The 26,863-nt window shown below is 46.2% G+C and overlaps 2 protein-coding genes and 1 long non-coding RNA gene across 7 annotated transcripts in view; 1 reads left to right on the forward strand and 2 right to left on the reverse strand.

Moving 5' to 3' along the window:
• Positions 1 to 26,863, reverse strand: part of LOC135898362 (aldo-keto reductase family 1 member B1-like) — a 296,512-nt gene that overhangs the window by 140,367 nt on the left and 129,282 nt on the right. The gene's annotated exons all lie outside the window — the stretch shown is intronic.
• The window catches only part of LOC135898428 (cell adhesion molecule 3-like), an 82,603-nt gene that overhangs the window by 37,610 nt on the left and 18,130 nt on the right, over positions 1 to 26,863 (forward strand). For 3 of the 4 annotated variants that reach the window (XM_070537583.1, XM_065427356.2, XM_065427357.1), the window contains exons 2-4: positions 10,316 to 10,399; positions 22,235 to 22,359; positions 25,178 to 25,451. In XM_070537583.1, coding sequence (XP_070393684.1) covers positions 10,393 to 10,399; positions 22,235 to 22,359; positions 25,178 to 25,451 — 406 coding nt within the window. In that variant the 5' untranslated portion in view covers positions 10,316 to 10,392. Of the gene's footprint in view, positions 1 to 10,315; positions 10,400 to 20,832; positions 21,154 to 22,234; positions 22,360 to 25,177; positions 25,452 to 26,863 lie in introns of those variants that run through there. The other variant, XM_065427358.2, reaches the window with a different exon arrangement.
• The window catches only part of LOC135898429 (uncharacterized), a 46,904-nt gene that overhangs the window by 17,368 nt on the left and 2,673 nt on the right, over positions 1 to 26,863 (reverse strand). The window contains exon 2 of the long non-coding RNA XR_010563327.1: positions 25,126 to 25,375. This is a non-coding gene — a long non-coding RNA (uncharacterized lncRNA). The remainder of the gene's footprint in view (positions 1 to 25,125; positions 25,376 to 26,863) is intronic.

Here is a 26,863-nt window from a genome sequence, read left to right on the forward strand (position 1 = left end):
TAGTCGGCGTTCGTGTTGTCAACTTCTCTACTACTGTGTCCTGTCGGCACGCCTCACCTCTTTTCTGCATAATATATCCTTACCAACTAGCTCAGCTTTCTGTCGTTCTGTCGTTCCACACAAGCTTGTAGCAAATGTTTTGTTTTTAAATGTGAGAGCAGTCAAACTCCATTTTTAGCAATGCTCCTGGAAACAGCGTTAAGCGCAGTAGCTGAGTCAGAACAAACGCTACCATGCGTGCAGATAATTTCGCTGCGCGTGAGAAGAGAGAGAGAGAACAGAAAGAGAAGACGAGGGTGTTAACCACAAAAGTGTCTTATTGGTCAGCATGTATATGCTGGGGGAGGGGAACGTAGAAATAGAAATAAGAAAGAAAGGAAAGCGTTGAATTTGTACCAATGTGGACAGCACCATGAGGCCAAAGGGGCTCGCACAAGCCAGTTGTTTGCAAAAGTCACGAAAGTGCCCTTATTGCCTTGCGGGCTAATGACTAGCGGGGACCATGTTCCTGTATTGTCTGTTTGCTCATTTGTCTATCATATTTAGCAACTCCAATGCATTAGAAAGTGATCGTCTTTATATGTCAAATAGAGGACAGAGCCGCAATAGGTGGTCCATGTTCTCCTCACAGCCGCAGACATCGAATGTAGGATTGTCAGCCATTCCAATTACTTCTGAATAAGCTTTCATTAAAGCAATTCTCTACCGCAACCGACAAAGAGATGCCTCGCGTCGGGGCAGTACGGGAAAAGCTCCGAGTTGCAGAGAAGGGTTCAGTCCGCGCCATTTGGTGCCTTTAAATGAATGGTATTCCGCCCAACAAACGAGAGTGTTCGTGCCAGAAGGCCAAGCCACCTCTCAGAATATGTCCTATAGAAAGTGGAAACGGGTCGTAGTGGTCTTCTTCGTATGGCATCCCAGAGGCTTTGTCTGCATCATCATTTATAGTGAAGAATGATACTGCAAGGTTGATGAAGAGTGTTACCGAAGAGTCTAACCTTACAATCGGGGTCTCCCTATTAGTACCGGGCCCACCGTAGTCAAAAGTGGTGGGTGTGGACGGGCATCCCTCTTTTTTGCCGCCTGAATCTCTTCACGTCACTTCTGGACCCTGCGTGTCGAATGCGGGGCATCATGCCGATCAACCGTCAAATGTATGCCAAAAATTGCCCACTTGTAAGCCATCTATTTCATAATGACCACAGGTTGGTGTGTGATCAATTGTGCCTACCATGGCAGAGTGAGCTCTCTGAAACGCGAACATTCCCGCTCGAAACGACAAACGTACTGTCGAGCCACTCCTCTCTGAACGCCAAGCCAAAAGCTAAGTTTATCTCCGATCCTGCATGATGATGATATTGAATTGATTGATTGGCATCTCCTTTGAAAATGAGCTGTCAAATAGCCACCAAGCCTGCTTGAGTTAATCAGGTATGCTATTCATGCTTTCTTTCGAGAATTTTTGCATACATTTCATCAATATTTCTTTCTCTTCCTCAAACTTTTCCATCTTTTACCGCTACCTATGCCTGTAACGGATCCGTTCGTATCCACCTTTTCACTGCTTTATTTTTTCACCAATTCTCTAAACGTCTTCAGCTTATCTCGATTGTTGACTGGTTTATGCTTGCGTCCACTTTAAATCCAAGCGATTCTCAAAGGTGTACGTTACCTACGGGTCTGACTGAGTGAATCCTTTCGCATTCCGTTAGGATGCGTTGAGTGGCCTCCAGATGCTTTCCTGCAGCATACACATGCCTCATCTTGTTGCGCCTATTTGCACCGGTACGTTTTTGTCCGTTAGCAACCAGCTCGAGCGTCAAATAGCAAGGCATTATTCTTTGTGTTCTCGTACAGATGTTCCCTTCTAATTTATTCCTTCCCATTCTTGTAAATTTTCATGTTTTTTTTTTCTATTCTTAGCGTACACAAAGCATCCTGCCCCCACTTTTATACATTGCATACACTCTGGCCCCGTTGCGTTGCACGACAATGGCGCCATCTGTGCACGCTACACATGCGTGATCAAGTTGTCGCTTCATTCCATCCAGTTTCCGTCCAGAAGTGGATGAAAAAAAATAGGACGTGCATATAGGTTGTTCTGTTTTCGAATGAGATATAGGCAAGATAGCTTTATTTTGGTTAGCATTCAGAATCCCGTTTCAAACCAATGTAGGGGCGCCGACACACGTTGCGTTGCATTTATGTATTTTGTATCGACCACGCCGTCGCACGACGCTGTAAAGCGCACTTTCGGTGGAGTCTTTCCCGAGTACTATTTGTTGTGACCCTACTACCGTGTGTCAAAGTTAATGTTAGCCTAGCTGCTCAACGAGAAAAAATAAAGATTTAGAAGGCACTTTCCAAGAGACAATTACAAGGCTACAGTGTTCGGTCATCAAGGGTGCGATCTTGTACGCGTTCCAAAATCGAACGGAGGCGGTCCGTTCTTTACGTCTCAAAATAGGCCATCCGTTCCATTGCGTTCGTCCGATAGCAGACGACACGAAATGATTGACAGCAGATATCATATCACAATTGACGTCATGGCGTTCATCATCGTTCAAATTGACCAATCGTGTGCGGCTCGGTGGAACGGAACGCCTCCGTTCTATTTTGGAACGCGTACAAGATCGCACCCCTAAGGTCTGACAACCGAGCACCGTCGGTCATAAAATTGTACCTTACACCGTCCTTTCTGATCTTTTTTTTTTCCTTGAACAGCTTGGCTAACGTTAGCTGGGACACCCTGTACCTCGTCGCAGGTAGCAAGCACAACTGTGGCTGTTTATTCCAGCATGTTTGCTTTCATAGTGCAAGGAAGATAGACAAGTAAAAACGACAGGACAAGAGTCATTGCTGCGTTCCTTGCGCTATTACGACAGGCATGCTTTCGTAGAAACTCGCCCGAGTTTCAGTTCTTGTCTCTTGCAGGACCCGCGGAAGTGTTCTCGTGTTACAAGACGCACGCTTTCCACAAGCTTGCAAACGGCGGACATCTCTGTTGTTTCGGGACATGTTACGCTGAAATGGGGCAATGGTGTTCGCTTTTTGCGGTCAGTGAGATGGCAGAAAGGGGTGGGTCTCGTTAACACGTCACGTTTAACACGTCACGGTTAACGCGGCCCCTGCTCTGACACGCTCCCTTTTGGCACTTCCAGTGCCGCTGTATACGCGAGCAGGGCTGCGCGCGGCTTATCACCAGGGCCACAGTGCACGGTCGTCGAGCCCCGGATAATAAAACCATTAGCTTTCGATATACCTCTCCCCGTCCCCACCGCTCTAAGACCGTCTATAGGAGAGTTTCGTACCCGCCTCGCACCCACCGGCTGTGGTAACGACACCAGTCGTTATTTCGGCAACCACCGCCCTACCTCCCTCTCTGTTCGCTACACGACTAGCACACGGGTCTCGTTCGTTACCACAGAGTGGTGTCCGAGGCAGCGGCCTTTTCTCGTCGAGAGCCCTCTGCGGCGCATCTGCACTGGGCGGCCGTCGTGAGCAGATCTCGAGATATTTGCATCCCCTTCTTCGCCGCGGATCACAAAAGCGCTTCCGCGCACACATAGCCAGCTGTGCATTGATTATCATTTCTTCTTGTTCTTGCGCTTACCCCCTATTCCTGACCGCTTCCTCCTCCCCTGTATATTTCTCCATCTTCTCTTTGCCTTACACACTGTTCTAGCTCTGTGCGGTACAACGCCTGCGCATAAGACGGCGCTCTGAGCGAGAACACAACGAAGTGCGTACGGCGATGAGGGGCATAAGTATAGGCGTGCACGCGCTATATTTGCGATGCTGATCAGCTGGTGCGTACGATGTCGGGACGCCCGTCGTTCGTGCTGCTGTGTCTTTTTGTTGTTGCCAGAATCATCTTCGAAGAAATGAGAGCACAGGCAAGTTCCGTAATAGTGAAAGAACTTCTATCTTATGCTTTTGGTTTTATGTGTCTCACGTCGCTGCCGCTTTCACTGGCACTGCTGTTACAGCTGCACTTAATGACAAAATCTGCCCAGTGCCGTTCCAAGTTTCTGCGTGCGACTGTTGCTGATTAACCTGCGTTCACTATGAACTTCTCTTCGTGTTGCGACATGTATGAGTCGAGGAAACGCAAACAAACTACTTATTTGATGCTGCGTTCAAGATTTGAAAAAAAAAGGAGAATGCAACTAGCTTGCCACCTAAGTGACCCCACCCTGTAGTAAGCAAGCGCACCAGGGTTTCATTTTTTTTTTCATCCCCATGCCACTGGGACATCAAACAAAGTGCACATATACCTCTCCTAAATATGTTTATTTCGATGAATATTATGCTGCAAATATGGGGCCGGCGCACGTGACAATGAACCACAATGCAGTAAACAGAGCGCTGTTGGCTAGAAAACTGTGCAAGCGTGCTTTGGCCAAAGAGTGATACTTGGTTTAAAGTAAAGGTGCGGAATATTCAAGAGACATTGTAGAGCTCTTGCAAGGAATTCGCCAATAGCCGGCTGGTCTGCCTACTTATCTGCACAGCACCATGTCCCTGCCATTCCTAACTTTCTCTCTCTATCTTGATGAAATGTTACAATTACGATGAGTACGAGTGAGGGGCGCTTTTGGGTGGCGTAGAACAGTTGATTGGCCTTGTTATAGCAGCTTCAAGAAAACAAACTTCAGTACGCAACTTTTCTCCAAATCGGTCTCCTCACTTGCTCTTATAGCCATCAGAAATATACGCGTAACAATGACAAGTATCTTAACGCAGGACATGGCAACTATCTAAACTGCACGTTGTCCCACGGTTCACCTCAGGAAGCGCGAATTTATCAGTACTCCACAAAGGCCCTCGTAGGATAAGTGTGCTTTTCCGCTGAGTTCTCGCTAGTCCAAAAACTACTGCATTCCACCTAATGGAATCTCTTTCTTCCGTCAGTCTTCTACACAACGAGCACAAATGTCCTCTTGCTTTTCCCGGATGTAACGCTCACACCACCCTTTAACTAATTTGTCTCGCTCCGTGCTCTGCATTCGCAAACCGTGCATAAAATAACGCAACAAAATCTCTGCATAAGATAACGCCAAAAGTAAAGCAGCGCCACCCAGCGGAGACGCATTCGCGCTCTAATTTGAGTTTAATAGGCAGTCAGCTTGATTCCGCCGCCGTGCTTTATTCCCCGGAGAGGTGACTGCGCTTTCAAAAGTATCACGCAGCGCGCCTAACCCGCTCCCCTACCCCCCAACCTTATCCTGCACTCGGACGGAGTCCCCGAACTTCCCTGCAGCTCTTCTGGCGCGTCACAGAGCAGCGGGAAAGAGCAAAGAGGACAGGACCCGAAATGCACTCACTTCGAGCCAATTTGTTAATGCGCGCTCTGCTTAGCGACACGGCAAAGGGCTCGCTCAGCTTCGCCCTCCGAGGCACCGCAGAGCGTCACACACATGGCGACGCTCGAGGCGACGCAGATCCTCGAGGCGTATTACAGCCATCGCCTGCATAATTTCCTATAAGCCGCCCCTACTCCCCGCTACCCCGCATGTTCGTTAGTGTCTCCTGTAATGTATTATGCAGAGCACGAGATTCTGTGCGAACCTCGCGCGTGCTGTTCCACGCAGTCAGCGGCGCCCGCAGCTGTCGCCCGTCGGCTCCGACCGGTGCGAGAAGCCACCCCGTGGGCGCTGGCCTTCGTGCCTATTAAATTGCCGCTGTCACGCTGTTTCCTTCCTAATCCAGCCGGGTCTTTCCGCAACTTCCGTCCCTCTCAAACCTCCTCTCGGTCACTCGCTGCGGTCAGGCGTCCTCTGGTTGCTGCCCCTCGGTGGAAGCACGGCGGCGAGCGAGGAAGGATTGCTGGTGGCGCCAAGCGATGGCGTGCCACAAAATTGTTACAGCATCAGTTGCAATACACAGACAATCGGGTAACTTCGGCGATGCTTCATCGGGACGTGCGCGAAATAAGCACTTCTATTTCGTTAACTCAGACACTACAACATAAAGACAGAAAGAGAACGTTTTGGCGTGATGGAGGTATGGAGCGGCATAGTAGCGCATGAAACCCAACCATGAACCGCGTCATTGATGGTGGTGGCTACTCTTATGCCTTGTATGAGTTTTACTCTAGGGCCGGATGCTTCATTTTAACAAAGATATGAGCACAATAGATATAACAAGACGCAAAGCTAACGTTTTTTTTTTCTTTAAAGGTAGCGGAAAAGATTATCATCCGTCAAGTTGTCTTATGCAGAGTACCTGGCGTAAAGTTAATCAGCCCACCGATTGTCGATCAATATAATGAGCTTTCAGCACTTTCGCATAGCCTTAGTTGATGCGTCTCTTGTACGAAATGGACTTATCGTTACGATTGATTAAGGATGAACAACTACATTCTTCTAACCTGCGGGACATTTCCAGAAACTACGACAGCAACGCTTTGATCATATTTGTTCACGTTGAATCTGCCGAGATAAATCTTTGATAAATATAGAAAAACGTGGCAAACATATAAGAATAAAAAAAGAACAGGGTTGTTCGCCGAGCGTGACCGAGAATGGGTGGATTGATAGCATCGGAAAGTAATCACGAACTCGTTAGCGCACGCGCGCTGTCTGTCGTGTGAGAACTTCGATTTGGTGATGACTATTGCTGAGGTTTTATTTACCCACCGAAGTTTGGAACTGCGAGCGCTAAGCTCCCAGGCAAACAAACACGCGCGCACAAATATCCTGTGCTCATCAAACACACAATCATCGCGATGAGCATCCGCCCGCTTTGTAATGTCGAAATGCATGTTACCGTAATTACACTTGTATCCAATGTACAGATTGGACGTTTTGCTTGCATTTGCGGTGCTACTTCTTGTTGCTTGTGAAATCCTGTATGTGGAAAACTCGTGAAGTCGTATCAGCTTGTTTCAAAATGCTTGTATAAGTACGAACAAAAAAATATGGCGTCATCTTTTTTCTATAAGATAGAGCAATGTCAAGCACGTGCAACAGAACACTAATAAAACGCGATGAATACAAAACCAAAGAGAGACCAAACCCCTTCTGGCATTTTTCACCTGTTCTCTAAGTTCGTGGACTGACATATGACACGAAATAAAAGACGTTGCAAAACAGCGCCGCTAAAACTGGTCTATTTATACATATACCAGACGAAGAACGTGTTGCTACACGGTCGCCATTATTCTGCGTGAATAAGAAATAAAAGGCTGCCACCGAAGGAAGACAAAAAAAAAAAAGAACGCGAAGAAAAAAAAAACAGGGTTAAAGCGAAGGGGCGCATTGTTTCATGTGCCTTTTACTACTCTTTTATTTTCCGGAATACCTTTCTTTTTAGAACGCTCAGCACATCTATTGACTAATTTGCCTGGTCACAAGTTCTATTAGTTTATAGCTTCCTGGCCGTGAGCTACATTGTGCAATGCAATGGAGCAGATCCCGTGCTACTCGCCGCGGTAACCCAGTGCGTATGGCGTTTTGCTGCCGAGCTTGATGTCATGGTTTCAATCAGTGGCGTAGCAACAGGGGGGGCCGGGGGGCCGTGGGCCCCGGGTGCAAGGGGCCAGTGAGGGGGGGGGGGTGTCATATACGTCTGAAGACACCCCTCTTTCCGCCGGCTACACCCAGCGGGGGGGGGGGGGGGGGCGGGGCTGACAGAAGACCTAAGGGCCCCGGGTGCCACGTGACCTAGCTACGCCACTGGTTTCAATCCCGGCCTAGGCGGTCGCACTTTGAAGGCGGTGGAATGCAAAAAAATTCTCGTGTTCTTCGAGTTAGATGCTCAAGACGTGGAAGCATACTCGAGTACTGGGCTAACATTGTATTGTAAAGCTTCTTTTGTTCCCATTTTCGTAGGCCTTATGAAGATACATCTTATGAATTAAATGTGTCTGTTACACATCACATTTGGAAACGTAGGCCCCTAGATATTTGTAATGTCAAACCCGCTCAAGGAGAAGTCCGTTTACGTTATAAACTGTTCTCACCGGGACACGTTTACGGATAAATGATACGAGTTGCTATTTTGCAGTGTTCAAAGACATGTGTCAATTTGGGTGGCAACCATGAATTGTGTTCAAATGGCTCTGTAGGCTCATCATGACCATGGCCATCATGACAATGATGACATCATGACTGTTCGTTTTCTCTAGCTCACTGGATCTTCTCATTCTTGCAAGACACCGCTAGAATATGCATGTAACGTTTCGGAGCATTGAATTCATAATAGCCACACTAAGAGCTTCGCTGTAAGAATAAATAAATGAATGAATAAATAAATAAATAAATAAATAAATAAATAAATAAATAAATAAATAAATAAATAAATAAATACGAAGTGTATAGTGACCACGAAGTTGTCGGGTCAGTCAGATGCGACGTCTTTCGTCCAAGGTTACCAACGCTTCACTACGAGTAGCGGTGTGATGGTTTTTCTTTTGTTGTTGTTGTTGTTGTTGTTGTTGTTGTTGTTGTTGTTGTTGTTGTTGTTGTTGTTGTTGTTGTTGTTGTCGTCGTTGTCGTTGTTCTTGTTGTCTATTCCACTGGCTTGGCGTGACACCACGTGTGTGGCTCTGCGGGAGTTCGCAAGCTTGACGTGTATTTCAGCAAGACGCCTGATGCTGACGTCTCGTTCCGTTCCCGACTCGTCCTCGTCCCTATGCTCCGTGGAGTGCGTTCTGGGTTTGCCTTTATTCTCGCTTGTCAACTCTCTGTGGGAGCCAAGCCTCTAGGGCAGGAAAGGAGAGAGATGACAAAGAAAACGCGGTACCTTATTGTACGCGGGAAATTGACTCTTGCGGGTGAATGCGCGGTGTTTCCGAAGCCTTGTGTACAGGAACGGAAGTAAGATGTTTGCTTCTCTCTAGCATTGTGGCGTAGAGCCGCAAACCTGAGTTTGGAATTTGTGCACTCTCTTGTGGCTTTCATACTTCTGAGTGCGCTTGTCTTGTGACAGTTGCCGCGGCAAAAATGTAGACAATCAGTTGAAAGCAACATTTGCGGTCGCTTTCTGCCTCGTCAATATAAGAAAGAGACCTCCTGACGAAAACGATCCCGCAGGAAAAGTTCTTTTTCTTTCACGAGTAGTAGAAGAGCCAGACTAGGTCGGAATATTATCTTTATTCTACAATAACGTCGTCATGGCACGGGTCTCATAAATGTAACAATTCTGGAAAGCTTAACGCTGGTAACGTTTAGGCAGGCTTAAACTTTTTTAAACAATCTTAAAATCAGAGGGGCTGTATAGTTAGTTATAAGACAGGCATTATTGCTAGCACATGAATGTATGATATTTCATAATTAAAAGAAAGAAAGGCTTGGTTTTTATCATCGCTTAGAAATATTGCTGTAAGGTCAATATGAGCGAGAAAGGCCGACTAGGAAATTCAATATTACAAGACACGGGGTCGCTCGGGCCTTCCTGCAGGCTACTGACAAAGCTGTGTCGAAAGAAAGCTAAGCATGCAAGGAGACAATAGTTCCATTTAGTAATGCATTCGGAACAGAAAACTGTATCCCAGGTGCGTGTACATTTCAATTCATGTAGTATCGATATTATTGTGCCTTTCACTTGTCCGGCTATAGTGCAGGTCCTCGTTACGTGACAAGTGAACAGTAAAAAAACTTACTGAAACCTGTAATTCGGATAGTTGGTGCACACTTTCAGGTCTAACAAGTGCACACTTTAAGACCCAGGACAGGTGTTTGTCCTTTGTGAGCCTTCCCTTTTGCCGTCTTAAGGTTAGCGTGTGTTAAACCTGTAAGAAATTTCTTTTTCCTTTTCCCCCAGTGTAGGATGGCAAACCGGACTACTTTCTGATTAATCTGCCTACCTTTCTTTTGATTCACTTCCTCTCTCTGCACGAAGGAATGAATTGCGAGGAAATGAGAGGACAATATCTACACGCAACGGCATATAAATTCCGTCTTCAACTTGCAGAGGCAGATATGAAATTAATACTATTGCGATGAAGGCTGAATAGCGTACAAAATACCGGTCTCTTTGTTTTGGAATAAGCACTGTACGCCAAGTCATCATACTGCTAGAAGAATGTTTCTAATGTGCGCCGCATAAAGTTGCAGACCATAGATTCACTGAGAATTGTCAGGCAAATATATTATTTCAAGAAAATGAGAGGGAGCGAAATAAAACAAAAGACATGGTCTTAACAGCTGAGAGTCCGGTTAAATACCCTAAGCTGTGGAAGGAAAAAATGTGAATATAAAAAAGCGAGAAAGAGAGAGAATTTGAATGCGATGAATGCCAAGTGTTGACACTAGTCTCCTCCTCCGTATCAGTATGGACGACTAAAACTATTTTTATCCGTTTGTTTCAGAAAATGTGTGAAGCCTGCTGCTCCCCTGCTACGTCGGCAGTAATAACTTGAACGCCTGCAACTTTGATTGGGAGGACATGAAAAGTGAGTTTAAATATAGTTGATGTGTTTGCTTTTACAACAATACTGAATGCAGTATACATTTTTTCATTCGCATCAAGGAATGTTGATACCTTGCCGCATTGTTCATTGTGAGCCGCTTTCAGTTACCGCTCTCAGTATCGCCTGCATTAGTTGTTGCAACGAGGATATCTGGTTAGGTATGTGAAGGAATTCCTAGTTTTCCTTGTACAAATAATGATGAGATAAATGGGGCACAAGTATTTTCTTATAATTACATTGTCAGTTTAAAGCTTGAGTAAGCTAGTTCTGTATGCAGGCCTAATTACGTTCTTGGCAGTCCCGTTATTGCGGTTAACTCCGTTGAAATTCCCATCGCGGGTTCTTTTCCAATGCCTCAAAAACAAACTGCAGGTAACCTATGAAATGACTTCTTTCATCGTCTCGTAGCCAACTTGCGAATTTTGTTTTAGTTATAAAGTTTATCCCTATTCCGTTTCTTCATTCGTAGCCACATATACAAGTGCAAGTTGGAAAACAGCAGCCCGCCTCTATTGTAACTGTGGCTTAGCTACCACAGAGAGACAAGCTGCTTAGGCTGAGTTGTTGCAATGGAATGCGCGCGGTTGGTTCTAGTTGATGACAGGCATTCAATAAGCCGTTCTTTTGCGAAAGTACTTCATCCATTCGACGAAAACTTTCCGAGCATCTCAACTTACTGCAGTGTAATGTTGCGAAAGCTAAGCAGATTGGGGGAAATGCAAGTTCGAGAGTGGTGAATGCGGGAAGTGGCCGAATTGTCGAGAAGTACAAGCACAGTGGGTGCTTTTAGCACAGTGGGGCTTTTAGTCGAGGTGAGTGGCCTTCTTTGTTCGACAATCATTACGAGAGACGTACTCAGAACATGGGCTTTATACCGAACGTATTTTCGAATTTACGATAGTTCTTTCGTTGTAGCGTCGCATATTAAAATGCATCCCTGTTTTTCAAGGCTGATTAATGAACGCCTTCGTCCATGCTATTGCACCTCCCACAATAGTGTGCGCGAATAGTTTTACAATAGCACGCCACTGTACACGAGCCTTTGTATTAGTTTGTGTACTTCTCGTCAATTATATTAGGTTTCCTGATTTCTTGACATCTGCTAGTCGCCGTGCAATCACAGAACCACAGATTCATTTGTCCGGCTAGTATCTGGAGGAGCATTCTTTCAATGAGCCCAAGCAGAGACAACACCTACAATTCCTTGCGATGGCGCTGTCGAAGGCTGTAGCACACAGTATCTATTTTTGGGTCATATCAGTGTAGTCAGAAATATGACAAGGAACATCACTGAACAATCTGGAAGACAGAGAGAGAGATAAGTCACAAGGTAAGGTAGGGAGGTTAACCAAGTTGAGCCTGGTAGGCTACTCTGCACTGGGGAACCGGTAAAGAGGATTGAAAGAGGAGAAGAAAATAAATACACTCCGTATGTCTTTCTTCTGCTTGTTTGTTTGTTCTTAGTTGTTTTTTTTCTAACGGAGGGGTGGGGGAGGCAGGGTATAGCCGATGTTTATAAGCTGGGCAAAATCTTTGAAACGTGTACTTTTCGTGGCTGCAGTTGTTTTTCCCGCTATGTCGTAGTTCTGAGACGAAGCACGTAAGGAATGCACAAGATCGACGCCCTTGTTATGGTGTAAGAGGACCAGAAATGACATTAGCTAACGACAAAACAGCAAACCAACGTAGCCAGCAACATGCGGGGATACGATGCATCGACTGATATTTCTGTCGAGCACTAATATTGCGGCATTGGGAGACGGTGTGTACCCTTGCCGGAAAAAGCTTGCTAAGTGCCACACCACCTAGCCGGTGCCGCACTATTACTCCTAGTGTGCGTCAAGGGTGCAGTGCTTGACAGGAAGCCCTTTCACTTTCCTGATGGATAGCGCTCTCACAACAAGGAGTGTCTTAGCGTGCGCATGACATAGCCAGTAACAAGCGGCAACAGCAGCAGAAGCAACAATAAAATACCGTGGCTCTCTCCCATTGTCGGGGAGTGCCTGAAGACGAAAGTTTCTCCTGTCTTGAGGCACTCTCGGTCGCGCACTATAGCAATGCTACGCCAAACCGGGAAAGCGCGGAAAGACACCTGTTTCTATTATAAAAGGAGACTGGAGCTTCGCTTCTGTCTTTCTTTTCTGTAGGGGACAAGACGGAGAGGCCTCTAATTGACATCTGTTACTTCTCTCCGTCTAGCGCGCCTGCCACAAGGGACATCAAGGCAGGGCTGGACAGCCACCTCATACTGTTCTCTTTGTTCTCGACACGTCGGCTATCTTCCGAGAACTATTCTACTCAGTTCAGAAGGCTTCTGGCACAGCACGTGTCGTTGTGGACTTTTGTCAGAAGTTGTCGCTGCGCGTTCCATTGGCACTCATTGTAGTGCACCTAGTGTACTCTGTAGTGTTGCGAGTACCTGACTCTACAATGCTGTATACAAAGGAAATTGCGAGGTTCGAGTCAAAGAGCGTGTTCTTGCGCTCTCCCAAAAAGGTCGGCTCCAAGCTCGCGGAATAACTGGTGATGAGGCATAACCTAATTGCCGTGTGAGCTTTTCCGTTTGCTTGGGGGACATGCACAGTGCAGGAACAGTGCAACAGCCTGCTAGGGATTCTTGAACAATGAAGCGCCGAGGTATTCTGCATGCACATTCTAACCGTCAGAAAGGGTTGGCATGGAAGTACTTATTATGAATGCTCTTGTACGAATGCTGGACTTGCAGCTAAGTTCGCGACCTTCAATACCCTCTCGGTGACGAGAGCCCTATAAATGAGAAAGAATGAAAAAAGAAGTCACGGTATTAAGAAGCAAGCTACTGAAACCAGCTGCCCGTAAATGTACCGCATTGACACGTTCAGGCGACATAAATTCCGCTGACACACTTAACCGACATGATGCAAGTACAGGGAGAACACGTTGCTACTGTGATTTTAGGAAACTTGGCTAGCTTAACCCACTTGATGCTTACTGGTGGCACATCAGACATATTTGAGAAATGTAGCAGGCTCACAAAAATATTGCTTTCCGAATCGAACTTTCGTTTGAAGGAATTATTCGCAAATGAGATATGTTTGTGCAGCACAACTAGGGTTCTGTGGCCCTTCGAAAATGTCTAGAAGCGAGCAATCTTCTCGGTAACTATTAAGTAGAGTGTTTATATGAGATAAGCTCATGCTATGGGATTTTTCTTAACCTGGCTCTGGCCAATTCAATGCCTGGATTAATGTACCGCCACTTGAATGTAATCCGTGCTTTCTGATGCGCCCTGATTTTAGTGAACTTATCTGACCGGACTTTTTGTTGCTGCGTTTCTGATTTGACTTTCAGTTTTAGTGTGGCATTAGTGTAGCTGTGTGACTGGACTTCGTGTTTTTATGATTTGGTGTTGACTTTCAGTTTTAGTGTAGAATTAGTGTACTTATGTAACTGGAATGTCTGTAATTATGATTTGGAGTTGACTTTTAGTTTTAATGCTTTAAGTTAATTTTGTTTAAATCTCTGCGTGAAAAGGAGCAGTCGGCGCCAACTAAAAGCGACATCTACTAAGTGCTCTATAATAAAAAAAAACGTTGCTTTCTTCTTGTTGCGAGCTCGGATGGTTCCCCCAGCAAACAGGCGTTTTTCTGTTTCTGAGGAAATGTCTTGCAGCCCTTGTACCCTCTAAAACCATCCTCGCCTGCCACGCCAAACCACAGATGTTAATTGCGCTGGCTACAGGGTCATTGAGGGCACGATTGCTCCCAATTAGCGCTTCTAATTTTAGGAAGATATAGTTTCATTAGCATATTTAAACATTTACTTACATATTACCTTCTCCCTACGCTTTTCTTTAATTAGAAAGTTCCGTCTTGACACGCCATGTAGTTAGCAAACGGAAGCTCTTTCGCGAACAGAAAGTGCTGCTAGAGCAGAGAGGAATTCCAATTATCACAATTTTGATTAGTTAAGTGTCTCGTTTCAAGAAGCTTTTATTTGTAAGATTACACCATCCTGCTTCCCATCCACTTCACCACTGCCGACTTGAAGCTAAAATACCGCATTATTCTGAAAGGCCGCGATTAGCATCGCCACGGGAATTTTCCTCAGCACACCTAATATTCGCACATAGTCAAGTTCACCCGTACATCACCCATGACATGCTCAACATTTTCGCTAAACTTGACTTTGGTAGCGTGAGTGGTTCTCTGTGTGAATTTTTGATGACTGTTGGAGTGGATATTTAGAGCTCAGCAGGAGGCTTTCCATTCATGCATACAGTCGCAATTACAGCTGCAGTAAAAACTTGCTTTTGGAGGGATAACTGCAACTATCATGCACACGAATGCTATTTCACATAAAAGCGCTGAGAAGAGGTGCGCACTCCAATAGACTGCCACCGTCTTGTAAAAGTTATATTAAATGCGATTTTTTTATTTACTTCTTAAACGCGATGTTTTTGCCTCGTTCAAGAAATATGGGACATAGATGAACGCAATATTTTTTCCATCGTGTAAAATTTTTCACTAGAGTGGGATGAACTAACACGTGGAGCTGGTGCAATTAACATATGATGTTTCCTAAGCCAAGTGTGTTTTTATCATAAGAAAAACATACTACCGCAATGTAAAACAACAGTTACCTCTGCCAGTCCAAAGTGGAGCACAGATAACTATTCTCGGAGATTCGGTGTGAAAACACACGAAGCATGTTTTAAGCACCTCAGTGTTCCAGGCCTAATTAGGGCCAGAATCCTAGGCCCACAGTAAAGGCCACCACAACAGCAAGGATCTTGCCAACACAAACGTGCAATTTCTGGGGCACTCGTAATGGGCGGGAATGGTGTTTTGCCAGTCAGAGATTCGAAGGCAAAAGCCTAATACAACGCGCTATAACCAGCGGTGCGCTGCGATTACATTTGTTTTGTTCGGACTACTTTAGCCGGAACCGTTGTTCTACCTCAATATAGTCGAGAGAACTCATTATCCAGTTACCTTAGCTTCTGCACCGCTTCCCCTGAGCAGTGCTTTCCGCGAGGCGCACATGGGTAAGCTTTAACAATAGCGACTGCTTCATGCTTCGGTTGCATTGCACTTATTACAACACGAAAACAATTACGTTGTTTATCCTACGTGCTTTGCGATTAGAAACATGCGGGTGGCGGCCAAATTGTGTTCCGGAGCGCCCTCGTTCAGATGTTGTGGGCCGCTCTGCTGCAGCATCCATTCTCCAACAAGGGGCCCAGCTTTGATAGCCGAGTTCCTAATGTAGCAGTGGCCATATCTTCTAAATGATTGTTAAGAGGCTTACGCGAACGAAGTCTCCAGACAGACGTGCACCAACTGCAGATGGTGAGCGAAATTGCTGTTTTCAGTGGGCCGTGTTTTACTGCCAAGATCAACGTTAAGTTCAAGCACCATCTAAAAATGCTGCAAAAACAACGACAGTCATTTGTTGTGACGACACACCGGAAAATAAATCGTCTTTAATGATATCTCTTTCTGCAGGATTCATCGTTTGTCCGGCGACAAAAGTGAACCTCCCGTCCGCGTTCCTCAGAGTAGTCGTCGGTTTCACTTTACAACGTGCATCCTGCTGTCCCAAAAAAGAAAAAAAGAAAAGAAGAAGACAGTCGAAAAGCTATAGTTTAAGGGACCTACTGACAAAACAGAGGTTTCAGTGCTCGGTACTTGGTTAACCTCCCTACTTCTCCCTTTTCATTTCTCTCACTCTCTCGCTCGGTGCATTTACTTGGCGTTTTTTGGAATTTCTTTGTGTGGAAGGGAAATATTGTGCTGCTTTCACCGCAAGGGTGATTTCTTATCAGCATCAGTCTTTAATGGTTGAAATTCAAGCTTGCTTTGGTGGGCGTTCGACCTATGCTCGCTCTGTCGGTCGGGGCGCGTACTTCGTCAGAAAGAATTACCTTTCGCGTGCTGCCGCAGGGTTGCTAATTATAGCTGCCTAGCAATCAGTCTGGGTGAATAGTCCTTTCGGGAGCAGAACGCAAGCTGAGCGATGCTGCTCTTCGCCGAAGTTTTTGTGGCTGCTGCCGCCGCTTGTTCAAAGGCGAATTTGCTTCCCATTCCGCATGTTCGTCCCCCCCCCCGCCCCCCTTTCGCTCGAATGCATATACTCTCCGTTCTGATTTCTCCTCTCCATGTTCGCCTCTAGTGATAGGCTGTCTAGCTCCCGAGAAAATTGTAAGCGGTGGCAGTCGCCTTTCTCCAGAGGTCTCACCATTTCTTCAGACAGCATAGGTACACTTCGCTCATGCTTTATCGACAAACGTCATATTTCGTCAAGAATTGCGATATTTTGTGTAAGTGCGATTCCGGAGCTATGTTTATTTCAGTTTACATTCGCCAAAAGCTGAGGCACTCGCTTTCATCCCCCACCCTCTCTTTTTCTCTTTCTTTTTTCTTTATTTAGGTTCGTGTCCACCTTCGACAATGTCTCCGAATACCACGCTGATGGATGTCGTGCACTGCGCTATAGCCGGTGGCAAGCTAAAAATTTACTGCGGAACTCATCTCATGATGATTGTCGATGCTCATGCGAATAGCATTCGAGCAATGTAGCGATAGACCTCATTCTTGAAGCCGCGTTTATTTAACACGTGTAGTGGTAATTCTGAGACTTTCGTTGCTTAGGTTACATTCCATATACTCCATTATCGTCCAACTTTGCTCTGGCTGTCGCTTGCCAAAATCTCCCATGAACATGGAGGCATGATGACGGCTGTGTGACGCCAATGCATTGACGATGAGATGAGGAAGGAGGAACCATATCGATCGAACAACAAATGCAGTATAACGACGACGGCAAGATGACAATGAGATGTCAATTATGAAATTATGATTTGGTGTAGCGACAACAGCGTGCTGACTACGACATGACAATGAGCTGACGATGACTGTATGGCGACCGTAATACGACAACCGGACTACGAAATGACAACTATGACATGACAATGGATGCACGACAGCGTGTCTGAAGACGCTGTTTGATTTTGAAGTAATTTAATTTGGAAGAATCGAAAGCAGAAATGCCGGGCGGATGTTGCTAAGTACGCCAGTGCGCAAACTTGAGACATCGAACGCAAGCGACAACGGAGGACTGCGGGCATACCGTCACTGACGTCGTTCTCTCCGTCACAGCCGAACGTTTGTGTAACCTCATTAGGAACACAAAGACGTCAATCGTCAAACCAATCCAACCAATTGTCAAAACGATGGCAGAGGCCGCATTTCCAGTGGTGTCCTTGCACCCAATATACGACGCTTTGGATTAGTGGTTCTGCACATTCCACCCCAGCTACAACTATGGGAAGGCCACGAGTAGTGCGTACTCCTCAGCAAGAAGCTGCCTACCGCGAGCGTCAGCGAGAGTTGATTCATTAACGGTTTCGTCGTCGTAGGACCTGCCTTACTAAGCAAAAAAAAAAAACACACACACACACATACACTGGGAGAACCGAAAAATAAACACTCCTGAAGCATGCTCACCACGCGAAGCACACAAAAGCGAAAATGTGAAATATTGGTGAAACAAAGGATTTACAATATAGACTGCTTGCGAAGTTCGGCTTGCGCTGTGTAACACATGGTGCAACAAACACAGCTTCGTTCTTCGACCATCTTCACGGACAGGAAGGGGTGGTGATTTGTTTCAACTATTCATTTGTGGATTACGCGTGGCAGGACCCCTGAACGAAACGATAAAATTCGCACGCTGACTGACGTTGACACTGTGCTTAAGGTTGTGTTGACACCATCTGGTGATTTGCCCGATTTTCTTTTCTACCGTGAAAATGGCCGTTTATTTGGGAAAACGAGGAAAAGTTGACGCCGCTGTCACAATGCCGTGTTGCGAGATACTGATCCGGGCACCTAGGCAGCGCGTGAACAAACATTGTCCGCTTTTCAAGCCGGAATATCGTCCATGTATTCGACCAAGCAGCTTTCTTTTTTTCATATACGCAGGAACTAATGACTTATCGTTTGTGAACAATGGGCTCCCCCGCGTTCTAAATCTGACTGCATCGAAACAACGCCCGAGCGCGAGAGAAGTGATGGTGGCCTTAATGTATTGGAAGGCACGATTCAGCCTCAATTATTCCCGTATCACCGAAAAAAGCAAGAAACCCTCACTCAGCACAAACATGCCCGCCCCAGCTGGATTCGTTCATTGCAATAGAAAGTTTGCTGCTGGTTCTTGCCTGCTGAACCAGAGTTTCACTTCGGCACCGAGAACTTTACGAGCGTAAGGGACAGGGAAATACGTTTTTATTTTCTGTTTTTCTTAGTGCCAAATGCCAAAAGCAGACTCAATTGACTATTTTTGCACCTGAAAATTGTCATTCAAACGCGGGAAATCTAACACATACTTTATAGTAACGCGTCCTCATACGCTGCACGGAGGTTTCAGTTGTGCATAGTTCAGCAAATCACCCGCCGTGGTTGCTCAGTGGCTATGGTGTTGGGCTGCTGAGCACGAGGTCGCGGGATCGAATCCCGGCCACGGCGGCCGCATTTCGATGGGGGCGAAATGCGAAAACACCCGTGTGCTTAGATTTAGGTGCACGTTAAAGAACCCCAGGGGGTCAAAATTTCCGGAGTCCTCCACTACGGCGTGCCTCATAATCAGAAAGTGGTTTTGGCACGTAAAACCCCCAATATTATTATTAGTTCAGCAAATCAATTAAAATATTTAATTCACGTGATAAACAACTTAAAACTCGAATAGCCTTTTACTGCAGAAAGAGCAGCCCTTCAAGACGGGACACAAAGGAGGAACCACACACACTGCGCTGGCTGTCCCGTCTTGAAGCGCTGGTCTTTCTCTGATAATGAACCAAGTAGCCCGTCAGTAAATCCTTGCAAATGTTTTACTGTTTTTATTTGTACAAATTTATCGTCCATGGGCAAAAGTAAAGTTGTACAAGTTGTTCAAGCTCTCCTTTGTGGGCAGTACTGTTTGGGGATCACTGCGTTATAAGACTCTGCTATTCTAAAATTGTCACAGCAACAAACATGAGGCAAAGGGCAATGCATCTGTAATGATACAGGTGTGCGACACATGTCATTACCTGCGCGCAACTGCGAAAACGCGCTTTCTGACCCTACGCTGAAGATAAAGATAGCAGGCGGAGCTTCGCGTCAATACAAGTCGGGCACAGCGCGCGGCAGAGATATGCAAATCCCGTCGTTAGGGTCACATCACCAGCCACGTTCCCTCCGTCGCCTCCTTTATCCTTTGTTTCTTTGTTCCGCGCCGACGAGACGGCAAGCGTGACTTTCGATCGCGTGCGCGCGCTCTTATCCAGAGCGACACGCTTATCCGATGAGCCCTCGTACGCCGCACACTGGCTCCACTGCGTGATGATGGTTTGTCCGGCACAGGAAGGCGGAATATTGATTCGCTTCGCCTCTGCAGGTATGGATCAGACGTGCACCTGGCACGGCCGCAGACGAAGCGAAAGAAAACGAGCCGCAGTTGAACGATAACCACGGTTTCTGCATGCATGCGCACGCCGTCTCTTGCTTTTCAAAGTACATAATATCCGTGGGGACCTCGTTGTCATGCAGTCGACATCGCAGGAGAGTGCGACAACAAATACTCTCTCTTCATTTTTAGTGGCGCGAGCACCGAGTGGCACTCTTTTTTTCTTGTGCAGCACTTTCGGTTCACCTTCCGAGACGACCGGAGATGAAGTTCAAAATCAATCAGACAGAAACATAGAAAAAAAAATAGCACAGTACGAATTTAATAGGTTTCACTATATATATATAGATATGATGTCAGAGCACAAGTTTAGTTACAGGTTGAGCTACTGAAGTGTCTGGAATAATTAGAAATAATTAGAAATCACTGATTACCGCGAACCAGAGCACATATTCGTAGCGCTAATCAGCGCTGTCCTGTGTGTTCCTGCCTTCTGTCATCGTCTTTTTGCGCTGCCCCTTCAAGATGTTCAACCAGTACCAACTCGCCCAAATGTCGATCCTTCTACATAATCGTAGACTTTACATAGACCCGCCATGTGAGCACGACTTTCGCGAAATTCCTGGAAACACTTAAGTAGAAAGCAGCAGTAATGACGTCACGCACAAGAAGGTGGCGTGATATTTAACCGGCTAATTAATGGAAAACAGTTCCGCGGCACGAACTGAACATCTGCCTAGCAGAGTGGATGTGACGCCACTCCCTCCTCTCTCTCTTATTCTCTCCTGGCGCTCCCTGCTCGCTTGCTCGCAGCGGCTGCGCGCGCGCGCGCGCCCTTTACATGCACTGACGTCAGCACCAGGGAGGGCGCGTAATGTGCGCTTCGTGCACCGCTCGCTAGGGGACTACGCCCCGCCAGGTGGTGCGCGCTGAGCTTCCTCCTCGCCTTCCCTCACTCCTCGCCCGCATATCGCGCCATGGGAAAGACGTTCGCTCGCTTAACCTAAAGAACACAAACGCTGACGTGCCAGGGCCACTAAGCGACACCTAAGCGAAAGAATAGGGTCGCCTACCATATATTTTACTGTTATCGGCGTTCTGTTGGGATCTCATGGTGGTTTGTGCGCTAGTACATTCAGAAAACTTATAGTAAGGCCCTATCTCGACGGAATCCTCAAACGCCTACAGAATCCAAAACATTCGCTTGAACAAGCGAATACATTGACGCACACGAATTGATGCACATAGGCGTGCTCCGACAAAGAGCTGCTGTCTGGACTGCGAGGAAGCGTTCTTCAAGCACAGGGATGGTGAGAACGTATAAATTTTGAATAGCAATATAGCTGCGTGCTTTTGTTTACTGGACCATATCTTTATGAGGAAGGAGAAAAATGTTAGAGAGGTAGTTATCGATTGCTTTTATTAAGCGCTTGTGCTTAGCTTTAGTAAGGCCAAAGCCGAGCTCACTAATCTGTCCCGTCCTGAAGCCAAGTCTTTGTTTTGTTTTTGTATTTTTACCTCTCGCCCACGTTTCTTTTCAGTTGAGCTTTGTAGAAGTAGTAGCATGTTCTTCCCATACCAAGCGCTGACCCCATTCCCGTGTTATCGTACCTTACTCCCGGCTATGTAGTGCATCTTCTATTGCATATCCAATCCTATGAAGGTATAAGAAGGTGTAGACAATAGTGCTTTTTCTTCTCCAAAATTTATGGAACTGGGATGCAATAAATTATGTGCCACGTGGTTCGATGTTAACCTCGGTAGTACGGTCAGCAAATTGCAAAGTTTTGACAACGGGTGTACTTCTCGATTCCTCAAGGTTTTCTAGCACGAGCACGATTATTATACGGGCTAAGGACAACCAACTTGCTCAAAGAAATCTTTAGTGCTTCCTGCAAATTTCGATCGTTGGTAAGGCAACGATCGCGAGCATGCGTGCACTTCATTCATGGTGCAAACTTTCTTACCTGCTACCACGTGTCTAGCAGCCAAGTTAGAAATCAGTCACACGTAGGACATAAAACAAAGGAAAACATAAAGGCATGAACCAGGCCAGCCAAGCGCCCATAAATAGAGTGAACACTAACACGGCACCAGAGGCAGGCAAGCGTGGAACAGATACTGCGAAGACCTGTAGGGGCACCATGTGTTCGCCAAGCCGCTGCGTATATGCTCCAGCTATTCTGTTAGCCATTGCCAGGGAAATAAAATTGCATCTCCTGCATGGCTGAGCATTTCTTATAAAATACGTAGCAGTAGGGTACAAGCTTCCTTTCTTCGTCTGATTTCTGTTTGTAATATGCGTTTCACCGAGGCATTATGTCACCCTGCGTTATCAATAAGCATATTTACGGTTATATTAACATGCTTTTTAATTATTCTTGCTTTCAGCATCACAACTAGGAGCTACACAAACCCTTCTGACAGCTGTGATCTGCACTATCCTCTTGGTAGCGGCAGCAGTCACGCCCGGCTCAGCAGGATCGGCTGCAAACAACGGGGAGCCACCAGAAAAGGTAGGCGCCTTTCGGGTTCGGAAACGAAGTGAATGAAAATAAAATGTGCATGCAGACCTTTAAAATTTATTACTTACAGATGATAATTATATTTTAACGAATGGGAACCGCTCATGCGCGTGAAAATTTCTCGCGCGGTTCTACAGGTATTTCAAGATTTCATAACATATTAGAAAAGAACCAAACGAAGAACAAAGATACAAAATGTTATGCCATAAGAATAGATTATGTTTAAAATTTTGATAGGGGATTCGACAAATACACAAGTTGATTTACTACAACGAAGCTGTATTTGGCTAGCCTATTCGTTCGTCTGTCTGTCGCCTGTACGCTGAAAACTCCTCCGGTGCAATCCCATGCGCATGCGCAAAAAGATAGAGAAAGAGAGGCGTGCGATTGGCTGCGCCAGTAGTGACGTCGTTGCTCTCCATCGCAGCCGAGCGCACGAGCAACAGTTTCTCTCCGGCCCCGAAATTGGTAGGCCACGCGTCATGTGTACCGCTGACGAGCAGGTAGCTTTCGATCGGCAACGCCACGAGCACAACAGGGAACGAGCTACGCCGTCCCGATGCTGCAGCCCGGGCACAAGAACAGGCTCGTGCAGCAGAGCGCAAGCAGCCACTGCGTACCGAGGATCCTGCAGCCTACCAAGCCGTCGTTTAGTGAATCGTTGGGATTAACCCGGTGATAAACATGCAGCTGCCCCTGTTTTAAGTATGCTCTGCGAAATAACGGCAAATCCGCATGTGGTTGTGTTATTACACTTGTGAAGCATGTAAGATATTTCTCATGTATTACTTGAATGACACGCAGTCAGAACGTTCAATTCGCTGGTTTACAAATTAACGAACGGTCACAGGTAAAGAAGGCATTATTAAAGCAGCTGAGAGCTCACAAATAGTCAATTTGCTATTAGTCCTGGTTTTAACACGACTTTTTGGATGTTCGCCCCCAAAATGTGCTGCGAGATACGTTCGCACCCCGCTGTATCCTTTTTCCTTAAAATCTTTCTTATGTCCTCAGAATCAAGAACATATCAACCGTTAATGTTACTAAAATAACTTCTTATGAAATGGACGAACACGCATTATTTAGGAAATCTGCAGCTCACAGTTACGCAGTAATTACCCTCTAAAAAAATGAACCCCGCGAGAGAGAGAGGGAGGGAGGGAGGGAATGAGAGAGAGAGGGAAAGGCAGAGAGGTTAACCCGAGGCGAGTTTCCCGTTTGCTACCCTGCACTGGGGGGGGGGATTAGGGGTTGTGAAGACGATAAAGCTGAACCCTGAAATTTCTCAAGTATAGTATTGCAATCAAAGGCTACAGGCGCAGTAAGAGTTTTATCACACCTTGCTGCATCAGTATAAGCAAAGTGACTGAAGACTTAAGCGGGGTCGCACATTAACGTGTACCATACACGCCTGCTGACAAGAGCCGCGCTTCTCAGCGTGCATTCACAGATAGAGCGTGTCTATAGCAGTGTTTTGTATTTACTAAAGCTTGGAAAGACTGCCAGACAGAGGTTCCTCGCGACAACATTACACGTTGCATGACCGTTGGGAGTCTTACATTCAGACCCCGTCTTGAACCTTTGTTTTGAATGGCATTCAAGACAAAGTAGTAATCATGCCTAAGAGCCCCTAATACATTATTTTCATCACTCAATTAAGTGATAGTGTGGGTTCGCAGTGCAAGCATGTTCTTCAAGGAGTCCGTGATTGAAACTGAATGCGTGTTCATTTGTTTTAGATAGTTTGTGACCTCACTTGTAAGATAAATGTGATGGTAAATGTACAAAAAATTAAAATGAGCACATTTCACTTTTCTTTAAGAGATACAGAAGAAAGAGATGAAGGAAAGGCACGGAAGTTAACTGCGCTTATCCCAGGTGTGTATCGCGCAGTAGGGAATGGCGAAAGTGTGCTAAACGTGAGAAAAGGAGAGAAGGGGTTAAACGGGAGGAGATGCACACTGTGACGCACGAGACATCCTAAGACGCTAGCAGAAGTCAGAAATGAACCTCAGAAGATCCGCTCGGGACGCTTAACCAGTGGAAGAAGGAGGAGGAGGAGGAAACAAAGCGATAACACAGGGGAGTTAGCCAGAAGAGCTATCCTGCGCTGTTGGCTACTTTACGCTGGAGTACGAGAAAAGGGGAACAGAAAGGTTGCCCAGTGGGAATACGATATTGGCGCAGTGCACTATACTTGTACGCAATGCATCTAAGCAACAAGTTACTTGCTGTAACCTTGATAAATCATGTGCTTGATTTCACTTATTTTTTTCAGACCACACTAATGCATTAGGCAAGGTAAATGTACTCACATCCGTAGCTTTGAGCAACCATCGATGAAGTTAGACATTCACTGCGACAAACAGATGCTTGTCCCAGCCTATCACTCTGACAGCAATGAGAAAATAGCGCAGTTGTATCAAAACCATGTAGCCGACCGCATCAGCACCAGGAATCAAAAAGTAAGAACAAACATTTTCGGCTCGGGTACGAGAACATAAATGTATTTTGGCTATAAGTTTCTTATTTAACGTTGTCAACTCGCACTACCTCCGTGATGAATACCGTCTCCGCACGTTAAAGAACCCCAGGTGGTCCAAATTTCCGGGGTCCCCCACTATGGCGCGCCTCATAATCAGAAAGTGGTCTTGGCACGCAAAAGCCCCATAAATTAATACCGTCTCCTCCGTAATTCTGATTATGGCAACTGCATTATGTACTAGCAAAATAATAAATATAATGGCGCAAGGATACGTAAATACGTTGATGTCCAACGTGCACTCTTCTGGCCTCGCGGTGGCTGCAGGTGGTGAACCCCGGCGAGAGCCTCAGCATCCCGTGCTTCCTCGAGACTCCCGGTGGAAGCGTGCAGTGGATGCGCAATGGCCACCCCGTGGTTCTCGATCTGGGCTCGGGCGCTGCCGGCAGCCGTCGCCAGTGGAACATCTCGCGCGACGGCACGGCCGCGCTCACCATCACGCAGGTGACGCGAGCCGACGACGGCCTGTGGGAGTGCCGAGAGTTTGGCGACGACGACTCCGTCAGGAGGGTGACCAAGGTGCTCAAGCTGGTCGTCACAGGTAAGAAACAAGTCGTAACTGGGCGAGTGTGCGCTGACTAGATAAAGAGCCTCCAACTGTTTGCGTCTATAGGCAGACTGCCATAATGGACCCTCTAGACAACTGGTGTGAACGTAGGGCCATTGTAGCACGTGGCGCCGTAAAGGTGATAAAATTGCTCCCTGTGAAAGACATCTGCAGGATCGTCTTGCTATTTTTTACAACTCATTAACTCATATAAGCATTAGACAGACTGTCACAGAATTCTGCAATATTAACGGAAACAAATACCTCGAGTGAAAGTTGTTTATACCTACGCACTTAAAAAGTCCTCCTTTGGGGGTTATTTTATCCTAAAAAAACACTCGCCATATATCTTGGGTGAAGTTACATTCTTTAACAACCTGCGCTCAGCCCAGTGGTTATGGCGTTGCGCTGCTGAGCTCTAGGTCGGGGGTTCGATTCCAGCCGCGGCGGCCGCATTTCGAAGGAGGCGGATGCAAAACCTCTCGTGTACTGTGCATTAGGTGCACAATAGATAACTCCTCCCGGTCAAAATTATACCGGAGCCCCCTAGTGTAGCTTGCCTCATGATCAGATAGGGGGACTTATGGCACTTGAAACCCCAGAATATAAGGTAAATTTCAACACTCTGCGTTTGCAACGTTTCTGTGAAACTACTGCTTGATTTCCTACACAATATTGCGCTAACGGCATACGTGTAATACACGTCCTGCCTTATGTCTTAAGGTAAGTCTTACTCGCAATGAAATAGAAAAAAAAATGTGTCAAGCTCATATGCGCATGTCATTCGTGACCTGGAAGTACCCAGCACACAACGTTAGAGAATTGAAACGCTCGTAGGTAGCGATTATTTCTTGGGACTAATATAGGCTCTAAATTGTGCAAGCCGCCGTAGTTGCTTAGTGGCTATGGTATTAGGCTACTAAGTACGAGGTCGTGGGGTTAAATCCCGGCTACGGTGGCCACATTTCGATGGGGGCGAAATGCGAAAACACTCGTGTACTTACTTTAGGTGCAAGTTAAAGAACCCCAGCTGGTCGCAATTTTCCAGAGTCGCACACTACGGCATGCATCTCGATAAGATCGTGGTTCTAGCACGTAAAACGTCAATGTTTAATTTTTTAAGTTGTGCAAGCTTTTCTTGGAATTCACATCTACATGCACTTCGCCGTTGTGTTGTTATGCGTAACACCGTCCCACAACGTTACACAAATATCTCATTCGTGTAAATTTAGCAGACGTGCCTGCGAAGCGGTCTTCAAATTTGCTGAGATATTGCATTGATGTTATTTCATCCGATAATATCGGAGAACGCATCAACGAAATAGCCAGGGTACTGAACCAAATCTCCTTAATTTTTTTTATGCGACTGAATTCAGGCGTGATATAACTAGGGAATCCAAGAACAC

The sequence above is a fragment of the Dermacentor albipictus genome, chromosome 4 (assembly GCF_038994185.2).
Source record: "Dermacentor albipictus isolate Rhodes 1998 colony chromosome 4, USDA_Dalb.pri_finalv2, whole genome shotgun sequence".
Taxonomy (NCBI): Eukaryota; Metazoa; Arthropoda; class Arachnida; order Ixodida; family Ixodidae; genus Dermacentor; species Dermacentor albipictus.